Raw genomic sequence first — 18,109 nt, forward strand, 5'->3', positions numbered from 1 at the left:
AACTATATACCCCCTCTGTGATGTTATCATTGTGGACTTTGCTGTTTTCATAGCATTAGAACGATCAGTAAAACTTTATAGCTGTCTTTATCGTCCTTGATGTGAACGGACCTTTATCAAGGAACAGTCACAGCAAACTGGACTACAAATTGGCCTGAGCATGCCATTACTGGCCAGGGCCCATTCCCAGAAGATAGTCTGCATTTAAAACCAGACCGGTTTGTACCCAGTCGCTAATCCATCTGGGTGGCGTCTTTGGCTCAGTTCAAAACCCACAATGTTTTGTTAATGTTCTCCTGGTTGTCAAATACCGGCAGGAACAGAAAGGGAGAGAGATGGAAGAAACATTCTGTTCGCATCAGTTATGATTTTCAATTGTGTAAAGCCGAAAGGAGAGACAGAAGATGGGTGGGGTTTTTTCTCACATGTGCTCACGTTTTCCGGGGCGGAGGACTATGACTCATTGGCTCCAGGCGCTGAATCTTTGTCTGGACTCCCAAACAGAGATCCCATCCCCCAAAGAGAGAGAGAGAGAGAGTGACTGTTAGTCCTTATTTGCTCTTTACCGTCACAGCCACCAACTTGCTCACCGCACTACGGCATGAGCGTGAAAATACCAGTGGACGCAGACCACCAGGCATGTCATTTTCCTCCCATCCGTGCTGTCTGGAAGGACCAAAGTGCACCGAATAATGCGTGATGGAATACTGCCACACAGCCTCACCTGCTGTGGGGCTTTTAGAGAAGCAACATTTTAGAGTGCAGCATTCTTAACACACCAAGTGAACTACTTTGGAATGTTTTTCTGCCCTGCCCCCTTCACCATGGAAACTCCACCGGCTATGCAAGAACAGCGCGAGCGTAAAGGCATCACGTGTGCAACCCAACATGAAACAGAATGCGGTGTCCTATCACATTCAGTCTCATTCATTCATTCGACTTGCTCCACGTACGACCAGCTGTGCACATTGCAGTCGGTCAGGGGCAGATAAGGATAAGCCCCTCAATGGGGCTCCTGAGTATCCAGTGATACAGAGAGCGACACCAGCAATGTACACACAGAATCACTCCCATGTGCCACTGGCTTGTGATACATGCAACTGTTACCACACCGGTCTGTTTACAGTTGCAAAACAATCAATAGATCTAAATATGGGCTAGAAGTCATAGATGCCCAGTCCATAGGTCATAAAAAACATCAAAATCCGATAAATAAATAATTATATTTGTAAATGGAAATAATTTATATATATATATATATATAAATTATATTTGTAAATTATATGTAAATGGAAATAATTTATATATATATATATATATAATTTTTTATTTATTTTGACAATTAAGGTACACCTTCATCCCCAAATTCTCATGTGTCATGAAATTAGTTTTTTTTTTAATTCTCATTTCTAGAATTTAAATGATGTATAAAAATAAATGTTAAAAATAACATAACATATATAACATTAAAAAAAACGTATGTCTGTGTGTATAGACTAATCTTACCACTTTCTGTTTTTATAACTAGTTAGTGTGAGAATTATCAGAAAACCCTGCTGAAAGAATTGTACGTGTAAAAATATATAAACTTGTACTTCCTTTGGGGCGTGGGGGCGATCCCTTTAATTAGGGGGGTCAGACCCTCCCAAACTCCCCCTTTATCCACACCAGGGCTAATCAAACGTCTTACATTTTAAAAGCGACCTAACCCTATAATATATGAGAGGGAGGTGCATCTGTGGAGTCATCCCATCCGAGCTAATGAAGTATAAAAAAAGTTAGTAACTGTGAATAACAAACAAACAAACAAACAAAAAGCGCTCGTAGTTGACATTCTGTCCTGCTGTTGGAATGAAACCTATCCGCGTGTCCACGTGTTTGGTTAATTTGCATATCATTTTAATATGTAAGCTCGTCTCTCCTATCAGCCGAAGCTTGCTCCCAACGCAAACTCTATTGGTCAGATTCGGGTCTGGACGCACAAATCGGAAAGCCCTGCGTTTTTGCGCCCGCCCTCTCAGACACGTTGCCTTGGGAGAAGTAACACGGGGCCACACAACTGCAGGTCCGCATCACTGAAACTACAGACACCTCTCACAGAGCCTCGATCGGCGCTCCAGTTCTCTCTGGATATACTGCTGAAACAAAGGACAGTGCGACCATTCGCCCCATCCGGCTCGAGGTAGGATCCGCGGTTTAAATACCTGCGATCGCTTCTGAATGTGTGTTTCTGTGGAGTAAAAATAACACACACATATAGGAAACCCGCTGCGTTTATATAAAGTTCAATGTATTTGTATGTAAGAGATGCCGCTGCGTTATAAAACGGAGAAAATTGTTAATTTTATTTAATTTTATTCTAATCTAAATATCATTTTTAATACTCGTTGAATAATTTATATAATTCAATGTAGTCAATATGATAGCACGATTCGGTCTGTTTTGTTTTTAGAAATAGTTTTTGGCTTTGTTCGTATCCGCTGCGTATTAGTTTTCTGTAATATGTTTAAAAAGGCCAAAATCGCGGCGGTCTTGTCTTGGAAGGGTGTATTAAGGTGTTATTCATAACCAGGGCCCCACCCTCAGTTATCAGACAGGTACATTAATTCATTTTATTTCACAGTCGTTTTAATATTAATATACGTGTTGCCCATAGCAACCGATATTACTGGCAGGCGTAACGTTACAAGAAACACGTCTCGGTTACATGATTTCCTGCACTTGTAGTCGCGCTAAACGTCGCTATTAAATAATAGTCACGTGCCCGCTTTGTCTACGTTTATACTGGTGGCTAAACGTAAACACACGAGCTTTCAATGACTTTCTTTGTTTTGTCAAATTACCGGGTTGCACAAACTAATAAAGGGCCTTTTCATCCGCGTCCCCAGCTGTCGACAAAACTTGTAAAAGTATCCGATGTAGGCAGTTTTTCGATATGAAAGAAGAGTTTGTTCTCGCACGGCAGATTAAACTTTTTGGTGAAACTGGTATTTACGGGAAAAGCTGGTCAGCAGTTATGTCCACTCGGAAACGCCGATCTTTGTGACCGTTATAAAGCCAATAAGTCGCGTGCTTGAGGTAGAGCTATTACATAATGTGGCTTTATAGCAGGGCAGAACTGTGGCTCAGCAGTCCTTTTGTTTGCATTGATTCCGAGCAGCTGATGGACTGATGCCAAAGTGATGTGAATGTGAGAGTCTATACACTGTTAATGTATATACTGTTACATATACAGTTTATGTAGTGCATTGTACATTTATCTATAACTATATATTTAGGTTTAACGCAATGATCTCTTTGTTCTGTACAATGACAGTGGTATAGTTATAAGTACTTGTATTATAAGTTGAGTTATGGTCAGTTATGCAGTGTTACTATTTTTACATTTAGATGTTACAACATGAAGCACGTTTTAGCTCACCTGACAATACAGATTATACATTGTATATGTTTTTTAGTTTATTATTCATTTAGTCAGAAGTATGTAATTTTATGAACATGCATCATGTGCACATTCTGTTGATTTCATAAGAAGCCTTCCACTTTAAACAGATGAGCGGTCAGAACCTTTAGAGAAAGCACAAAGCATTTGCTTCTGTCCGACATGTGCCTTTAGCAAAGATTCATGGCTTGCCTTATTAAACGTGATGACTAAACACTCCTTTATGTGTATTCCTCAAGGCCTGTCTATTATGAATTACCAAGAACTGATGAAATTGATCATGCAAGCAGAAAAATATGTACTGGTAATACGCAAGCCCGCAGATCTGGTCCCAGCTGTGTGTTCTTGGATTATTTTCAAATCACCTTCTTTTAAAAGCAAGCCCACAAAATAATTTGCTTTTAGATGTAGCCAGCAAACACTACCTGCATTTAGGTAATTCATGAGCCGTAGCAATTTATTAATAAAAGACCACAGAAGGAATGGCACTATTAAAACGGCTTATTTTTAGGTCCTTTGTTCCATGTCACATGGTGGTCACCATGGTTGTGGCGTTCTGGTCTCATTGAATAAACATAGGGCATTTTATTTATTTTTTTATCACATGCTTTTTTTTTTGTCACAGCCTTGTAGTCCTGTAAGGCTACATTTTCTAGTGTTTTGTAATTAGGTGCAGTCAGAACAAACAAATGCATGTTCTGTACAGGACACACATTTATTCCAAATAAACGGCAGAAAAAATAGCTTAGTTTTGAATAAATAAGGACAGTCTCAAAACAGTCTTTCAACAATATTAGGTTAATTTTTAGAAAAGCATGCATACGTGTTAACATATTTTTCTTTTTAGGTTTGGTTTTGGTTCTGTTAATGGACAGAAGTAGTTGTCTTGTCGTTGACAACATAAGAATTAATCATAAATATTAGTTTCATGAGTTCTCTGCACTGTTTGTGAAACAGCAGTATGTCTTTTTATGGCCGCTGTTTATCTTTAGTGTTTGTATGAGTCTCAGGTGGTCTGTCTGGAAAACACGCTGGTCTGAGCCTACATGAATTCAGTATCCCAAATGGTTTGATTGGAGATGTGTGCTTAAGTTATCATTTTGGACCGCTGGTATCTGCAAGACTATGAACCTCGCAAATGGGTCTGAAACAGATTGAGTTTTTGCTTTTATGTTCATGCCAAACCAATACAGTGAAAGAGAGAACATTCTTTTTGTTATTAACATTTATGGAAATTGGATATTAAAGTACTTTCTGTTTCCCCCCACAGGTCAGTGATGGTTCGTGCTGGTTAGTCCCTGCTTCCTAAGATGTCAGCTTCAGATTCGGACTATTCCATTGACTGGCTGGCCAGTGACGATGAGGACAACGATAGTGAGTTAGAACCAGACTGTATCAAAGTGCAGGGACAAACCAGCTTGCCAAAATCCCCCTCCTCAAGGGTCATCCAGGGGGCCCAGACTTGCCAGTCGTTCTCAAAGAGGAATGGAAATAAAGGGGAGGTAATGGACAAAGAGAACATGAGCTCTCGGGGAAGTTCTCCTTCGAGCTGCGATAGTACTGACTACAGCGAGGACGGTGGCCATTCTCACCTGGGACAAGAGGCTCGGACCAATTACAGCCGGTGCCCTGAAAGCCCTGTTGGCAAAAAGAGGCAGACGCTGAAGAGAACACGGAGCTCCATGGTGCCAGAGCAAAGGGAGAGGCAGCTCACGCCTGAACAAGTGGAGAAAGACAGGCTGTTCGCATGCAAGGTGAGATGTGCCACTTTTTTTAATCGTCGCATGCCAGGGAAGGGGCATGGTGTTCTGAAAAGCACCCTTATCTACTACATGATCTATCTCCACCCGAGCAGAATAAAAAAAAAATGACTCGAAGCAGAACCACTTCCAGGAAGACCCCTCCTCTGTGTGTTTTTACTAGGTGAAATGTGAATGAGTCACACGAGGCCACTGAATGAAGAAACTCGATGTTTTCCTCTACCTTGCAGAATTGCAATGATAACTCATTCCATTACATTTGCTCCAATATGTGAGAGAGTAGATGAGTCACTTTGTTTTGTATCACAGTGTACTTGTTCTTCTGGAAATGATGAGCCGTACAAAGGAATGTGAAAAGCTAATCATTAAATAACTGACCAAAGTAGGAAATACTGAATGATGCTCTTTGTTTTGCAGTGCTTGGAGCTGCAGTGTTACATTCACCCGCTGTCCTCAATCCTTAACGGCCTCCGCTCAGGCAGATACAGAGAACGTGAGTAATCCTTCATTCGTTTGTATCAGTCTTCTGCATATGCCTTGATCCAAAACCTTTCCTAGTTAGATCAGTGTACAATAAGAACAATCAAACAGCAGGCCATAGTACGAGAAGTGTGTCATGAGATTTGGGACTGAGATGTGTCATGAATAAACATAAAATGAGGCTCTCATTTCAACCACAGTCATTTCCTGATGGCACATTCTACCTCGCTTAGTCATAATAAAACATGTATGGTTTAAAGATGCACGTCTTAAGCTGTGCAAACCGCACAGCTCCAAAAATACCCAAGCACCTCGATTTAAATACCAAAGGCACTATAGAGATAAGCTCAAGGGTTTGGGTTGGCTGTCTCCTTTATGTCCCTGACTAGTGGGGTGAAATATTCTAACAATTTATGTGGCTATTATCGCAAATAATTACTGTAAAATCTGCACCGTCACAATGTGTCCTAACCAGATGACAAAGCTGTCGTTTTTTGCTTTAACTAGTCAAGTGACACTCTTTTGTAGGTTGCTTCATTTCCCATTTATGTAGCACTGCCCACACTGCATTAAAACCACACTCACCATGCATATTAAACATCAAACCTAGACAGGGAGATACTAATGGTAGATGTTAAAAAACATCTCAAGGTTCCCTCAAGTCGAGTCAAATGTAAAACCATGAAAGTGATGCCATCTGGAAAAGCGTGGTATTACTGTTATTAGTTTTATGCATGCTAACAGAGAACCGCCCACGCAATATTCTATTTGACTGACTGTTACATTGCACAGAGTTTGTACTTTAAGTGGGACAGAAAATAACTTGTTATTGAAGTGGCTGGTTGGGACACAAATGACTGTAAAACACCAACAGATGGTATTAGCAATATTGGGTGCTTAAAAATTTTATTGGCTAGAACCCCACATGTGCTAGAAAACAGGTTGCATACCAGGCAGACCTGCTTATAGGGGCTTTGTCTGGGGAATGCTGTCAATGCAGGGGCTATGGGCGACACTGGACGTCCTGGCCACAGAGACTGCAAGTCTGTCCTCCCATGTGCTTCACAAGAACCCATCTGCCTTGCAGACGTAGCGCAGCCTGTCAGAGGCAATAAGCTGGCATTGCTTGTAAAAGGAAGAGTTTAAGCTGTATCTTCTTCTTTTCAGGCCTCAGCACTTTCCAAGAGAGTGTGGCCATGGACCGCATCCAGAGGATAATGGGGGTCCTGCAGAATCCCTGCATGGGGTGAGTTTCCTGCTGTTTCTCCTCTCTTCACTCTTGGGTGGCTTGAGGGTGGGCTTTAATCCACACAGCACTCCATCACGGATCGATCGAAAAGATGTTGTGTCCTTTTACTTAATCTAGCTCAATCCACTTTCAACTTCTTGTGAGGGGATCTTGTTTCAGTGCTTTGTGTATACGCACATTAATGGCAAGTTTGAATTCTCCCACATCACTTGCGAATGACTTCTATGCCCTCTGGTCTGGCGCTGAGGCTATAAGTGAACGAGTCAAGGAAATGTGAAAACACATGGCCTCACAGCATGATGCTTGGTCCAGAGCAGCAAGGGGGGCTGCAGGGCCAGTGAAGACCTGCCACCACTAATCTAAAAGTGGTTGGACAAGAATAGAACTCAAACGCAGGTCATTTAAAAATGTTCCAGGTCCCTTGAGGGAGTAGCCTGTCATCCGATTGATTAGTCTTTCTCTAGCTAGACCGTGCAAAGACTATGATGTCATCTTTGGGAGGAGTCAGTGCTTCTCTTGCATCAAATGACCTCATAATGGATCAGGCTGGGCTTAGGTGTGTCGTTTACTTTTCGTCTTAACTGCATCTGGAATGCAGCCCAGGTCTTCTGTCATTGTATTACATTGTGTTACTTCACGAAGTCCAATATTCACGTGTGACATGAAACGGGCCACTAAAAACAAAGATGATGGGGGTTTTGGGTGGGGTCTTAATTCAGGTCATCTGATTGAGGCACTGACCCAAGTCATAATCAAGCAGACACCGGCACCAAAGCGGGGGCGTGGATGGATGCCTCCCCACCACCTGACCCCCGTTAACACTTACCTATTACATCATGCCAGCTGGCAAATCCCCCAATGCAAAGGCACACCAGAAGAGGGAATATAAAAACTAACTTTTATGGCAGCAGCCATTTAAATTTAAAATACTGAGAATGGGGCCACAGCAGATTCTTTGTTCATGTGACTTGCACTAATCCCCATTAACCATCTGTTAGGGGCTGGTGTGAGTCAATGGGCACCATGTGCATGTGTCTGCACCAATGCTCCTTAGCGCAACTATTTTTTTTCCCTGTGACGTGGATGCCAGTGCCCTGCTGCAGGCTTATGTCTATATTTAGAGGCTAGAGAAACGGTTGCACTCCATACCACGTGTGTGTACAAACATGTGTGAATCAACACAGGAGCTGTTCTCATTTCGAGAAACACGTGTGTGTATATGTGTATGCTTGATGCAGCGTACTTGTGGTCAAGTGTTCTTTCAACTCGCCTGACACCAAACGAGGTGTTACAGAACAGTAGATTTTCACTTTCGGTTACATCAAGTCTCAAAGCTGTTTTTTTTTAGTACATCAGTGGGTTACCAGACTCTTAAATATTGTCCTTCCTGTGCCATGCAGAGAGAGGTATGTCAACATCATTCTGAAAATGGAGGAAATGTTGAAGAATTGGTTCCCTCACATAAAACCTCAACGAAGCGACCAAGCCAACACTGCAGCACTGATGGAAGAGACAACCCTGTCTAAGAAACCCAAGGTAAGGAACTTGAAGAACTGTCACGAACATGTGTAACTTAAAACCGACAGGCTGATAGAAAAGGAGAGACTGAAATACCCATTATACTTTGATCACTGGACCAGAGAGGAACAGGACAGACAAGAAGAGATTAAAAGCTATATTTACAGTTGTACACAACTCCTGTTCACTAAGAACAATGATGGGAAAGAACAGGTAGTTTTGGAATGCTTTCACAGGACAGATAAAAGTCAGTAAAGTTAAAGGACATATTTAGGCTAAGAACTTGGAACATGCAGTTTAAAAAAAAAAAAAGATTTTTCAGTCTCTTTTAAACTGTTTGTCTTAAAATCATTTATTGCAAAGAGATCCACAGAAATGTTTGCGTTGAAATCTTAAGTAATTCTCCCTCTTTCAATACTTCACAGTTGTCTCCATCTACATCTCCTCTGCTCACTGGCATTGCAAACCCTGCCACCACAAGTGCCCTTTGTATGGGTAACAAAGCAATGAGAGTCAGCGACCTCACTCCCCCAGGGCCCTACTCTGCAACCAACCTAAAATGGCTCCACACATCACCTATCTGCTCCCTGACAGCCGAACAGGCTCAGGGGACAGTTCGGAACTTTCTAACAGCCCACAGGGACAGGGACGTGACACAGGACAACTCGGTGTCCTCCAGCACGGACTGTCTGTGTAAGACAGAGTCTGCTCCCAGTCGACCACCTCCAGCCAAGATTAACGCGCCATGCCTTGAGAGACTTCTTAAATCCACAGAGAGTATCATCACCCAGAAAGGCCCAGTGGGCTTGGGTGGCATGGCAGCCGGTGGATGGTCCTAGTGCTTCGAAAAGGCTCTGTGACATCAGAGCCTAGCTCGAGCGTGACTGCCCCCAGCTGGTCTGGAGTCACCTGACTCCAGCGCAATCCCTGCCTCCATTCTAGCCTTGCGGAGAGGCACAGAACCGCAGCAGAGGGAGTTCAGCGCAGCCCAGCAAAACGGAAACATGTTCAGTTATGAACTGAAAAGTGTCGGAGTGTGATCTTTGTGCGTGTCTGATGTGTACGTCTGCATCTGTTCCCTTTCTGTTGAACTGCAGAGTGAGTTGTAGCAGTGGGGTGGGGGGTGGGGGGGGGTTTAGAAAGGTTTTGTGATCTTGGCTCATCTTCGTACTTTACCTTTTGAGATGGTTTCCTCTTGAAACGAAGAAAGAGGAAAAATCTCCTGTGGCGGCAGCATCCGATGAGGCAGCATATTGGTATCTGTGAAAAAGCTAATCTCTAGACGAAACAATGCAGCCTTTATTTCCAGAAAGGGAAGGGAAAGGAGGGAGGAATTTATTCTGGGAACACTTCAGATATTCCAGCGTGTTAGTGATCTCTATTGTAGGCGTGGTTGAATGTGAATTTAATGCTTTAGTTTGCTCTTTAAATCCACTCTATAGAGTTGATTTGATGTGACTGTTACTTCATAGGTTTAAACTTCTAGCTACGTTTTTTTTGGTACAACGGTTCTACCTCTATCTGACACCACGTCTCCGGAAGTGTATGGATTTTACAAGCACATACACACAAGTAGACTCAGAGCGAGGAAACTTCATAAAGCGCATCAATACAGTGATCGAAACACGCCGAACTAACACGGGAGTCTCACTTCACAAAAGAAAGCTCTGGAGGCTTGACTGGTGCCATTGTAAAGAATGTGAACTGCAAATTTTCGCTTTTTTTTTTTTTAAGCCTCCCAGTTCAAGGGCATATTGTGCCTGTCAATTCGATGTCAAACTGTGCCTCATCACTGGTTTTGAAGGGAAAGCGTGAACTATCCAGAATACCTGACGCCTCTGAAGGATGTACAAAAAGAAATTCAGGAACCTTCAAAACTCCTGCCATTCATTTTCTGCTATAAAATAAATTATTTGAAACTCTTGCCAACTACTTCCTGTGGTCATGTGACGCAATGACATTTCGGTTTGCCACAGAGCTGGACAAAATCTAAGAGGGAAAAGGTATTAACTGTGTACATATTTGGAAAAGTTGTTAATTTACCCTTGCAAAGTGGCCTTTATAGTGTAATATTTTATACTTTCAGAAATAAATGTGGTTATATTTGTTTGCTGTATTCCATTTGTCTCAAAGCATTTTGTTTCAACTGATCAAATACAAATAGTGGACTGTTAAGGAGTTTTTATCGAAAAGCCTAGACAGCAGCGTAGCCAAAATAATGCAGAATGTAGAATATTTATAAAATATTTGGGTTTTAGAGATTAATAGATTTTTTAAATATATATTTATATTTTATTTTTTAAATTAAATCAATGTCATAACTGAATGCTAAGCAAGTCTGACAAATATTTCACAAGCATTTCCTTCAGTTCAGTCAAAACAATAACCTTACACCACATCTAATTGGGCAGCCCTTGTGTGCATTGTTTTCAGTATGGCTTTGATATTGCACCAGGAGACAGCTGATCACAGACCTTTCTGTTTGCTACACTCATTGACGTTCTGACGTCTATTCAAACATCAAAACCAGCAAATCCTACAAGTCACTCTAAAAACAACCCTCCCAAACAAGGCTTACCTATGAAGCAGATCTAAATCATAACTTGACCCTTAAAAAATGAATCTATTATCTGTCAGAGAATATTGAATAATACAGAATTGGTCTCGGGTGATTAACCGCTCTTCAGTTTCTGGGAAGGAGAAGGTTGAACGGGGAATGGATAAACGCAGAATAAAAGCCACATCCTCTGGAGAATAGAAAAGCAAATGTTTTTCTGGACAGTGAGTCATTCAGATGTCCTCCTCCTTGATCCCCCTTCTTTCCATTTCCCTGCTGTGCAGAAGAAAAGTCGGACACTTATACAATCAGCCAGGCGCATTGAGCAGTGGAACTCATTTCTCATTATAGGTATACTGGGAAGAGGGTTCATTTTGGTATCAAGTCCCCTGAACATTTATAAAGAGAAGTGCAAATGTTCTGTGAGCAGATTAACAAATTACACTTCTCTTTTACTAAGAAGATTGAGTGGAAGTTACCCAAATAGCCATGACCCTAGCTATTTTAACTTCAAAGGTGTGATTCATGTGCCAGTAAAGTGGTACATGAAGTGGTAAACTCCAAAATTAGCCGCAAGATTTGAGGTATTATTCATGTTCGTAGAAAAACAGTGCTACTAACACACAGGTAGGTATAGTCTTATTATCTGGTTTTATCCTGCAGTAGTCTATGAGGATGACAGAAACTGTCTTATGGGGATACATCCGTACCACCATGACACACCACTTCCTCTTTTCAAGGACTATAACTGTGGGCTGCTTTATGTGCTTTTTTTTTTTGGCCAACCTTGAGGCATTTTTCCGATTACTTGCAATTATTTAGTACTATTTATTATTATTACTATTATTACTACTGTTACTTATTATATAGACTAAATGGGTGTGCTGCTTGTTCAGTGTCAGAACAATGTGTTTATGGCATCTTTAGAGACTTTCAAGGAATTCAGATTTAGTATAAACATGAGTAAATGGGGTGTATGATATACAGGCTGATATCAATGACATCAATATTATATATTTACATAATGGCCTATATATAAGTTATGACATGTTCCACATATTTCTACATTTGTCATTATCTAGACACTAATAATTTAAGAACATTGTTATTTTTTAGAATTTTTAATATTTAGTATGTGTGAGGATTTATTTGTTTGAGTATTTATTGTTTTGGCTACCAATTGTAGGGGCACCTAAATTCGTGTTTAAATGTAATTAAATTTTTAGAGGAGCCAATCCTTGGTCAGTTGCTTCTCTTGGTCAGATATGACCAAGTAGTGAGAAAAAAAAACATTATATATATATATATATATGTGTGTGTGTGTGTGTGTGTGTGTTTGTGTGTGTGTGTGTGTGTGTGTCAAAAATCTTAATCTAGTGGTACAGTACAATGTTTGTTTAGCATGAGGACCTGGGTTCAAATCTATTTTTGTCATATGGCATCGTTTGTGATGGGCATGGTGCTTCTGAGGATAAGTATTGGCTCACAAGCTTGTGGGGTGTTTTGTGCATGCTTAGTGCGGAAAGACTATGTTCCACCAGGATAAGATTAATTTCAAGGATTTTAATGAAACGCATAAATTAATTAAACTGGCATGCTTTCCCTGTACTTGAGGATTTACCATTTGTACTCAGGAGATTTTTGTGAACTGGTATCAAATGCTAACTGACAAAGCTAAGGTCTCGGTTATTAAAATGGCTCAGAACTGTAAAAGGTCTCTACTGTTTGACTGCTAGGCTCAGTGGTATCACAGGGGTCACAAGATGTTCAGCCCAGATTAACAGTGGGAGGTGGGGAGGTCTGGGCCAGCCCAGATGGATTCAGTTTCTGTTATGTGAGGGATTTTGTCTCGTTTTCTTTTGCTATTTCCATACACATTCAGTCCAAACTAAGTAAAAAGGGGGAAGTTAATAGGAGGAAGAACGACATGCTCAGGTCCAGAGGTTTGCATAAACTGAGCTTTGTAAACCAACTGATGATGGCAGTTGGCAGAAAGAAAAAACACACTTAATTCTGAGAGACAACAGAATTTTCAGGAGAAAGGTCAGTTGAAATTGCTCATTTGATATTCACGTCACCACAGCAACACCAATAAATGGATGGAACGTCAGTAAAGGTCAAGTTCGAAATACAGATTCTGTAAGATACAAGTCATTATCTGAGCCCCAAAGAAATCATAAGGTAAAACAAGACTAAATCAGTTGTGTCTTTTGTGCCTTTTTGTGCTTTTTGTTAAAAGTCTTAGAATAGATTCCCTCTGCTGCGGCTCATTTGCTTTAGCCACTCATCCCTTTAAGTAACTCCAGTTGCATTTATATTTCAGCATGGGAGACAGGAAAAGCTCTACTCATTCATAAGAATATGTGAAAGTCATCATTTAACAGAGTCAAAGCCAAAAGTAACATTAAAATTGATACTCTGACTTCAGAAAGACCACAGGACTTAAAGTCAAGACTCTGTTGGGTTTAATGCCAGAGAAGGACAAACCCAAAGCTCGTATATCAATCCACATCAAAGAAAAATGATGAAAAAGAAGCAGTATGATGGTTTATACCATGTGTAGGCTGGTGAAGATTTACTGCTATAGAATTTTTGCTGCAGTTTATTCATTTTGTTGGCTATTAGTGTGAGCAGGAATATGGGCACTCACTGTTTTCATGTGTGGTTTTTTTTTATGTTGAATTTCCAGCAAAATCATGTTATATACCATTATACCATTTGTGATGGATAGATTTCGGTCATTTTGCTTGCCCACTGTTAATGATTACTGACTATATAAGTGGCCCTGTAACTTCCGTTGATAATAAAAAAAAAACATCAGCTAATTATACTAAAACATGTTTTGAATGTCATTTTCTAAAAGAAAATACCCAGTGAACCCATTTGTCCTTTCTGAACGTCAGCCTTTCTTTGAGTAATAACGCCTATTTGTTCTCATATCTGTGGGGCGAGAAGCATTGTGTCCACGCACTTAGAAAATTGCTCATTAACTTGTTAAGTAATTCAACAGGTAATTCACCCGCACCACAGAGATAATGATCTCATTTGTCACAGAGGGGCACTAAATAACTGAACCATCGGATACAAAAATAACCATCGCCATTGCAATGATCACACCTTACCTTCTGAACATTGTAACTGCTCCCTATTTCATTTTATATGCTTCCTGCTACTGTTACGTGCACAGCAGTACCTGATGTTCTTTTAAACTGCACCGTGTTAATATTGATTTCTCACAGGTGTTTCACCTGTATTTTGAATATGAATGTATTGCACTGTGTTGTGTTTTAGTGTTTAAGGAAATGTCCAAAAATGTAAAGGTCAGTCTCCTGGCAGAAAATAACCTTTAACATTTTCTACTTCTGTATTTTTTTTTCCTTACAGTGAAGTTTTGTGAAAGTACACACATATATAAAAGTACTTTAATAGCTTTTATTAATTCGTGTTTTATATATATATATATATATATATATATATATATATATATATATATATATATATATATATATTCCACTTTTTTATTTAATTCTTTAATAAAAAACATTTGGTGCATTTCATTTTAATTGTTTAATTTAAATTTTAATAAATAAAAATGTAATACAATTTTATTTGAATAATACATTTATTAATTCATTTAATGATGTTTACATTTTCTGAAGAAATGAGATTCATGCTTGCCTGTGGTATATTACGCAACTAAATTGCTACGGTAGTTGTGTTGATTATAATTATCTATAATGTTATCTTATAAGCACTTTATTACATTAATTATAGGTCAATATTATCATAAAGGTTGGATCTGGCAAACAAATAATTAGCCCCGCCCCAAACTCACACTATAGGATGCTGGAATGTTGCTGGGTTGGGCTGATTGGGATATATAACCAAACAAAGTGATGTTTAGAGACAAAGGTTCATAGTGTTTACACTTTGGTCAGAGAAATCTAATGGCATATCTGTGTCATCCGCTCCACATGGATGCACTGTTTCTACGTGTATTTAGTTTTGATTTGAAAGAAAACAGCGCATCCTTGTGGCGTGGATGATACAGAAGAGCATACGCAGCATACAGTGATATGGAGAGACACAGAGGAGACTGTTAACAAAGGAATTGTTGAATAAAGTCGTTATTTTTGTTTTCTTTGCTTACAAAAAGTGTTCCTGTCGCTTCAAATAACACAGATTGCGCGTCTGATGGGAGATGGAGTATTCTGACATCGACTTTAATACTTTTCTGGACCTTGGCATCTATGGGACAGTCTCAAGTCTCCCTGTTTTCATCCAAAATATCTTAATTTGTGTTCCGAAGACGAACAAAGCTTTTACAGGTTTTACAACATGGGAGTAAGTGATTAATTACAAAATTTTCAATTTGGGGTGGAGTATCCCTTTAAGCTGAATGTGTTCAAAGTACTGAATGTCACCAGAGACCAATTAAGAGAGCACACAACTAACAACTCATGCTCAGTGACATCAGCACAGCCCGTGTTGTCGTCACAGTTCTTCAGAAAGAGAACAAAGACACAAAGTCATCTTCCAGAGAAGCCTGAGAGAGGACAGGACTGGGTCGAGAAGGCTGACTCATAGTTGTTATATCAATTTAGCTCTTCCTCCCACGTGGGAATATCCTGATTGGACTGAAGTTGTGTGTCTGAAAGTCTGATGCTCTCAGGAAGAAAAGCAACTGTACAGTAGGTAGTCACCCAGAAAGCCTACCGGTGCAAAATACAAATTAGTCACACATGGAACTCGTTCGCGAAATCACCACCAGGTGGCTCAAAGGGAAAGTTGACACTGTTTGCTCAATAAAGTGGAAATGTGACTTTTTACCTGTGAAATAAGTAAAAATTATATTAAAAATTATTAAATAAATGACTAGGCTAAATGCTTAATATATCAACTTTTTGACTACCGTTTGAGTGAAATATAATAAACAAGTCACAAAAACATATCTGGCTTTAAATAATTATATTTAGGGATTCACTGATATGGCTGATTATTTCAACATTATGGCTAATAAAAAGAAAAATCTAAAACCATACTCCAAACTTGATTTACAACTTTGACAATTCTTTTTACAGTGAACGAGAGCACACTATTGGAAGCAAACATTGGCCGTTTTACCTTTCTAGGGCATGTTTTGGTGTCTTCATCACTCCGGCCCAAGATTCACAGCCATGCCTTTAATCCAGATAAAGGCAAAAAGCCTAATGGTCCCCCAGAGATCTAATGCTTTAGATATGCCTTCCGCCCCATTTCTGCCAGAGCAAGAACTCTCAATCAATGCTATTGAGAAACCAATTAATCACTTTTCCGGTTGGGTCAATAATTTTAATCTAATACTAAAAGGAAAGGAAGACAGCAGTGTCCTGAGACTGATCTTCTGGACAGGTGTCCGGGGCTTGTTTATCAATAAAACCAAGTAGGCTGTAGCTGCTTTTTAGGCTAATTTATTTTACTTTTCGGATAATCAAAATCCCTGCTTGAGCCAGTACAAGGCAAATAAAACTGAACCCAGACTTGCACATTTAGCCCACCAATAGGTGATGCATTAACAGTTAGGGAACAGAGCGACCTGAGAGGACAAGTCCATAAGGCTTCTATTCTAAGAATAGGATACACACACGAGTCCTGAATGAATAATGGAGAGGGCCCTCCAGGAATTCATCTCCTCAATGCCGTCATCTGACCAGAAACCAAACTAATGATCACACACACTGAGCCAAAGGACGTCATGCATTATTAATGATAAGCAGCTCCTCATCTTCATATATTTCAGCAGCACTCAACCATCTACAAATCTAATTCAAATCCAAATCAAATGTAGATGAAGATGCCAAACACACTTTGATATGTAATAGGAATGACAGTCACAATTAGCTGATTACTGAGGTGGAGTAGTAAATTGTATTTTTTATATATATTTTATTTGTTTATTTTATTTTTGGTGAAGCTCTAAAGATAAAAATTATTTGCCTTCAATAATAAATTAAATCAAACTTAATTCCTTTTTTTTATTCATATATTATACATTTCATGTAATTGTCAATAATGCATTGACCTAGAATAAAATATGCCATTTTCAGAAATCTGATAAACCTTATAACATATATGGCGTATCAAACAATATATATGGTCTATTTAAACGGACTCACTATTCACAAACAAACATGTAACAGGGTCATTTGTTTAGCATTTGTTGGAACTGGCTGTTCAGTACATTGGTGGGATTTCCATGCTATCCAAATGTAACATTTGCTTACTAGCATGCTGCCCACGTCCAGATGGTAAGAGTTTGCAGTGTGGCCCAAAAAGATCTGGATCACGCGAGTGTTTCCCAGAGATCCTGTGTACATATGAGCTGCTTCCCATGTTCTGTTCTTACTCTGTTCCATTTTATTTGGTTGTTGTCTGGTGTGAAATCAACACTTCTGAACCAACAGCTCTACATCCTTAAAAAAAAAGTCACCATTTCAGAAGTACATCATGAAATAATTAAAATAATCTTATATAATATTCATTTCTGGGCTGAATACATTGGTTTTGGGCAAGGACAAGGTGTGAGGCATCTGTGAAATCTTAATAAAATCCTTGCATTTGTTTTGGGAGCTCACTGAAGAAAGAAACAGCTTTACTTTAGCAAAACTAAAAACAAACTGTAAATCTGCCAGACTGGCTGTTTTATGCTGTTATTTTTTTTTAAATCACCTGCCAATTTTAAATTACCTGTGTAGTAACACTGCTACACACGACAAGAATGAAGTTTTATCAGCTGAAGTCGACCCTCATGATGAACGTCCCTGTAGAAACCTGCAGAAATTCGCGCTTTTAAGAACGGCGGGAAACCCCTCAGTGATTTAATTATGCACTTCGTCCATTTTTGGCCAGCAGAGGGAGACATTTGTTTCAGTGATAAACATTATTGAACAGAATGTTTTCTGGCACAGGGATTTTTCCCCAAAATGGAAATTGGAAACGAGCTAATATATCTTAAAACGTGCCTTTGCTAGAAGTTTTTAGCACGAATATTTTATTTCTTTCTTGTTTGGACCAAACTAAACCTTAACAACCTTAACAACTGTCTTAAGATCATAAATCACATT

At 39.6% G+C, this 18,109-nt stretch overlaps 1 protein-coding gene across 1 annotated transcript; it reads left to right on the forward strand.

Moving 5' to 3' along the window:
- Nucleotides 1–1,960: 1,960 nt before the first annotated feature.
- LOC109047291 (circadian-associated transcriptional repressor-like) lies at nucleotides 1,961–10,565 on the forward strand. Its single transcript, XM_019064992.2, has 6 exons — nucleotides 1,961–2,182; nucleotides 4,713–5,196; nucleotides 5,620–5,695; nucleotides 6,850–6,928; nucleotides 8,332–8,467; nucleotides 8,875–10,565. Exons 2-6 carry the CDS (start codon nucleotides 4,753–4,755, stop codon nucleotides 9,286–9,288), a joined length of 1,149 nt encoding a protein of 382 aa, XP_018920537.2. The 5' UTR covers nucleotides 1,961–2,182; nucleotides 4,713–4,752; the 3' UTR covers nucleotides 9,289–10,565.
- The last annotated feature ends 7,544 nt before the right edge of the window (nucleotides 10,566–18,109 follow it).

This window comes from Cyprinus carpio, chromosome A25 (assembly GCF_018340385.1).
Source record: "Cyprinus carpio isolate SPL01 chromosome A25, ASM1834038v1, whole genome shotgun sequence".
Taxonomy (NCBI): domain Eukaryota; kingdom Metazoa; phylum Chordata; class Actinopteri; order Cypriniformes; family Cyprinidae; genus Cyprinus; species Cyprinus carpio.

What these genes read in the sequence shown, in the direction of transcription:
- LOC109047291 (XM_019064992.2), top strand. Translation starts at nt 4,753, where the DNA reads ATGTCAGCTTCAGATTCGGACTATTCCATTGACTGGCTGGCCAGTGAC. An exon ending in CTCAGGCAGATACAGAGAAC is followed by an intron (nt 5,696 to 6,849) that starts GTGAGTAATCCT and finishes TCTTCTTTTCAG; the next exon opens with GCCTCAGCACTTTCCAAGAG. An exon ending in CCCTGTCTAAGAAACCCAAG is followed by an intron (nt 8,468 to 8,874) that starts GTAAGGAACTTG and finishes AATACTTCACAG; the next exon opens with TTGTCTCCATCTACATCTCC.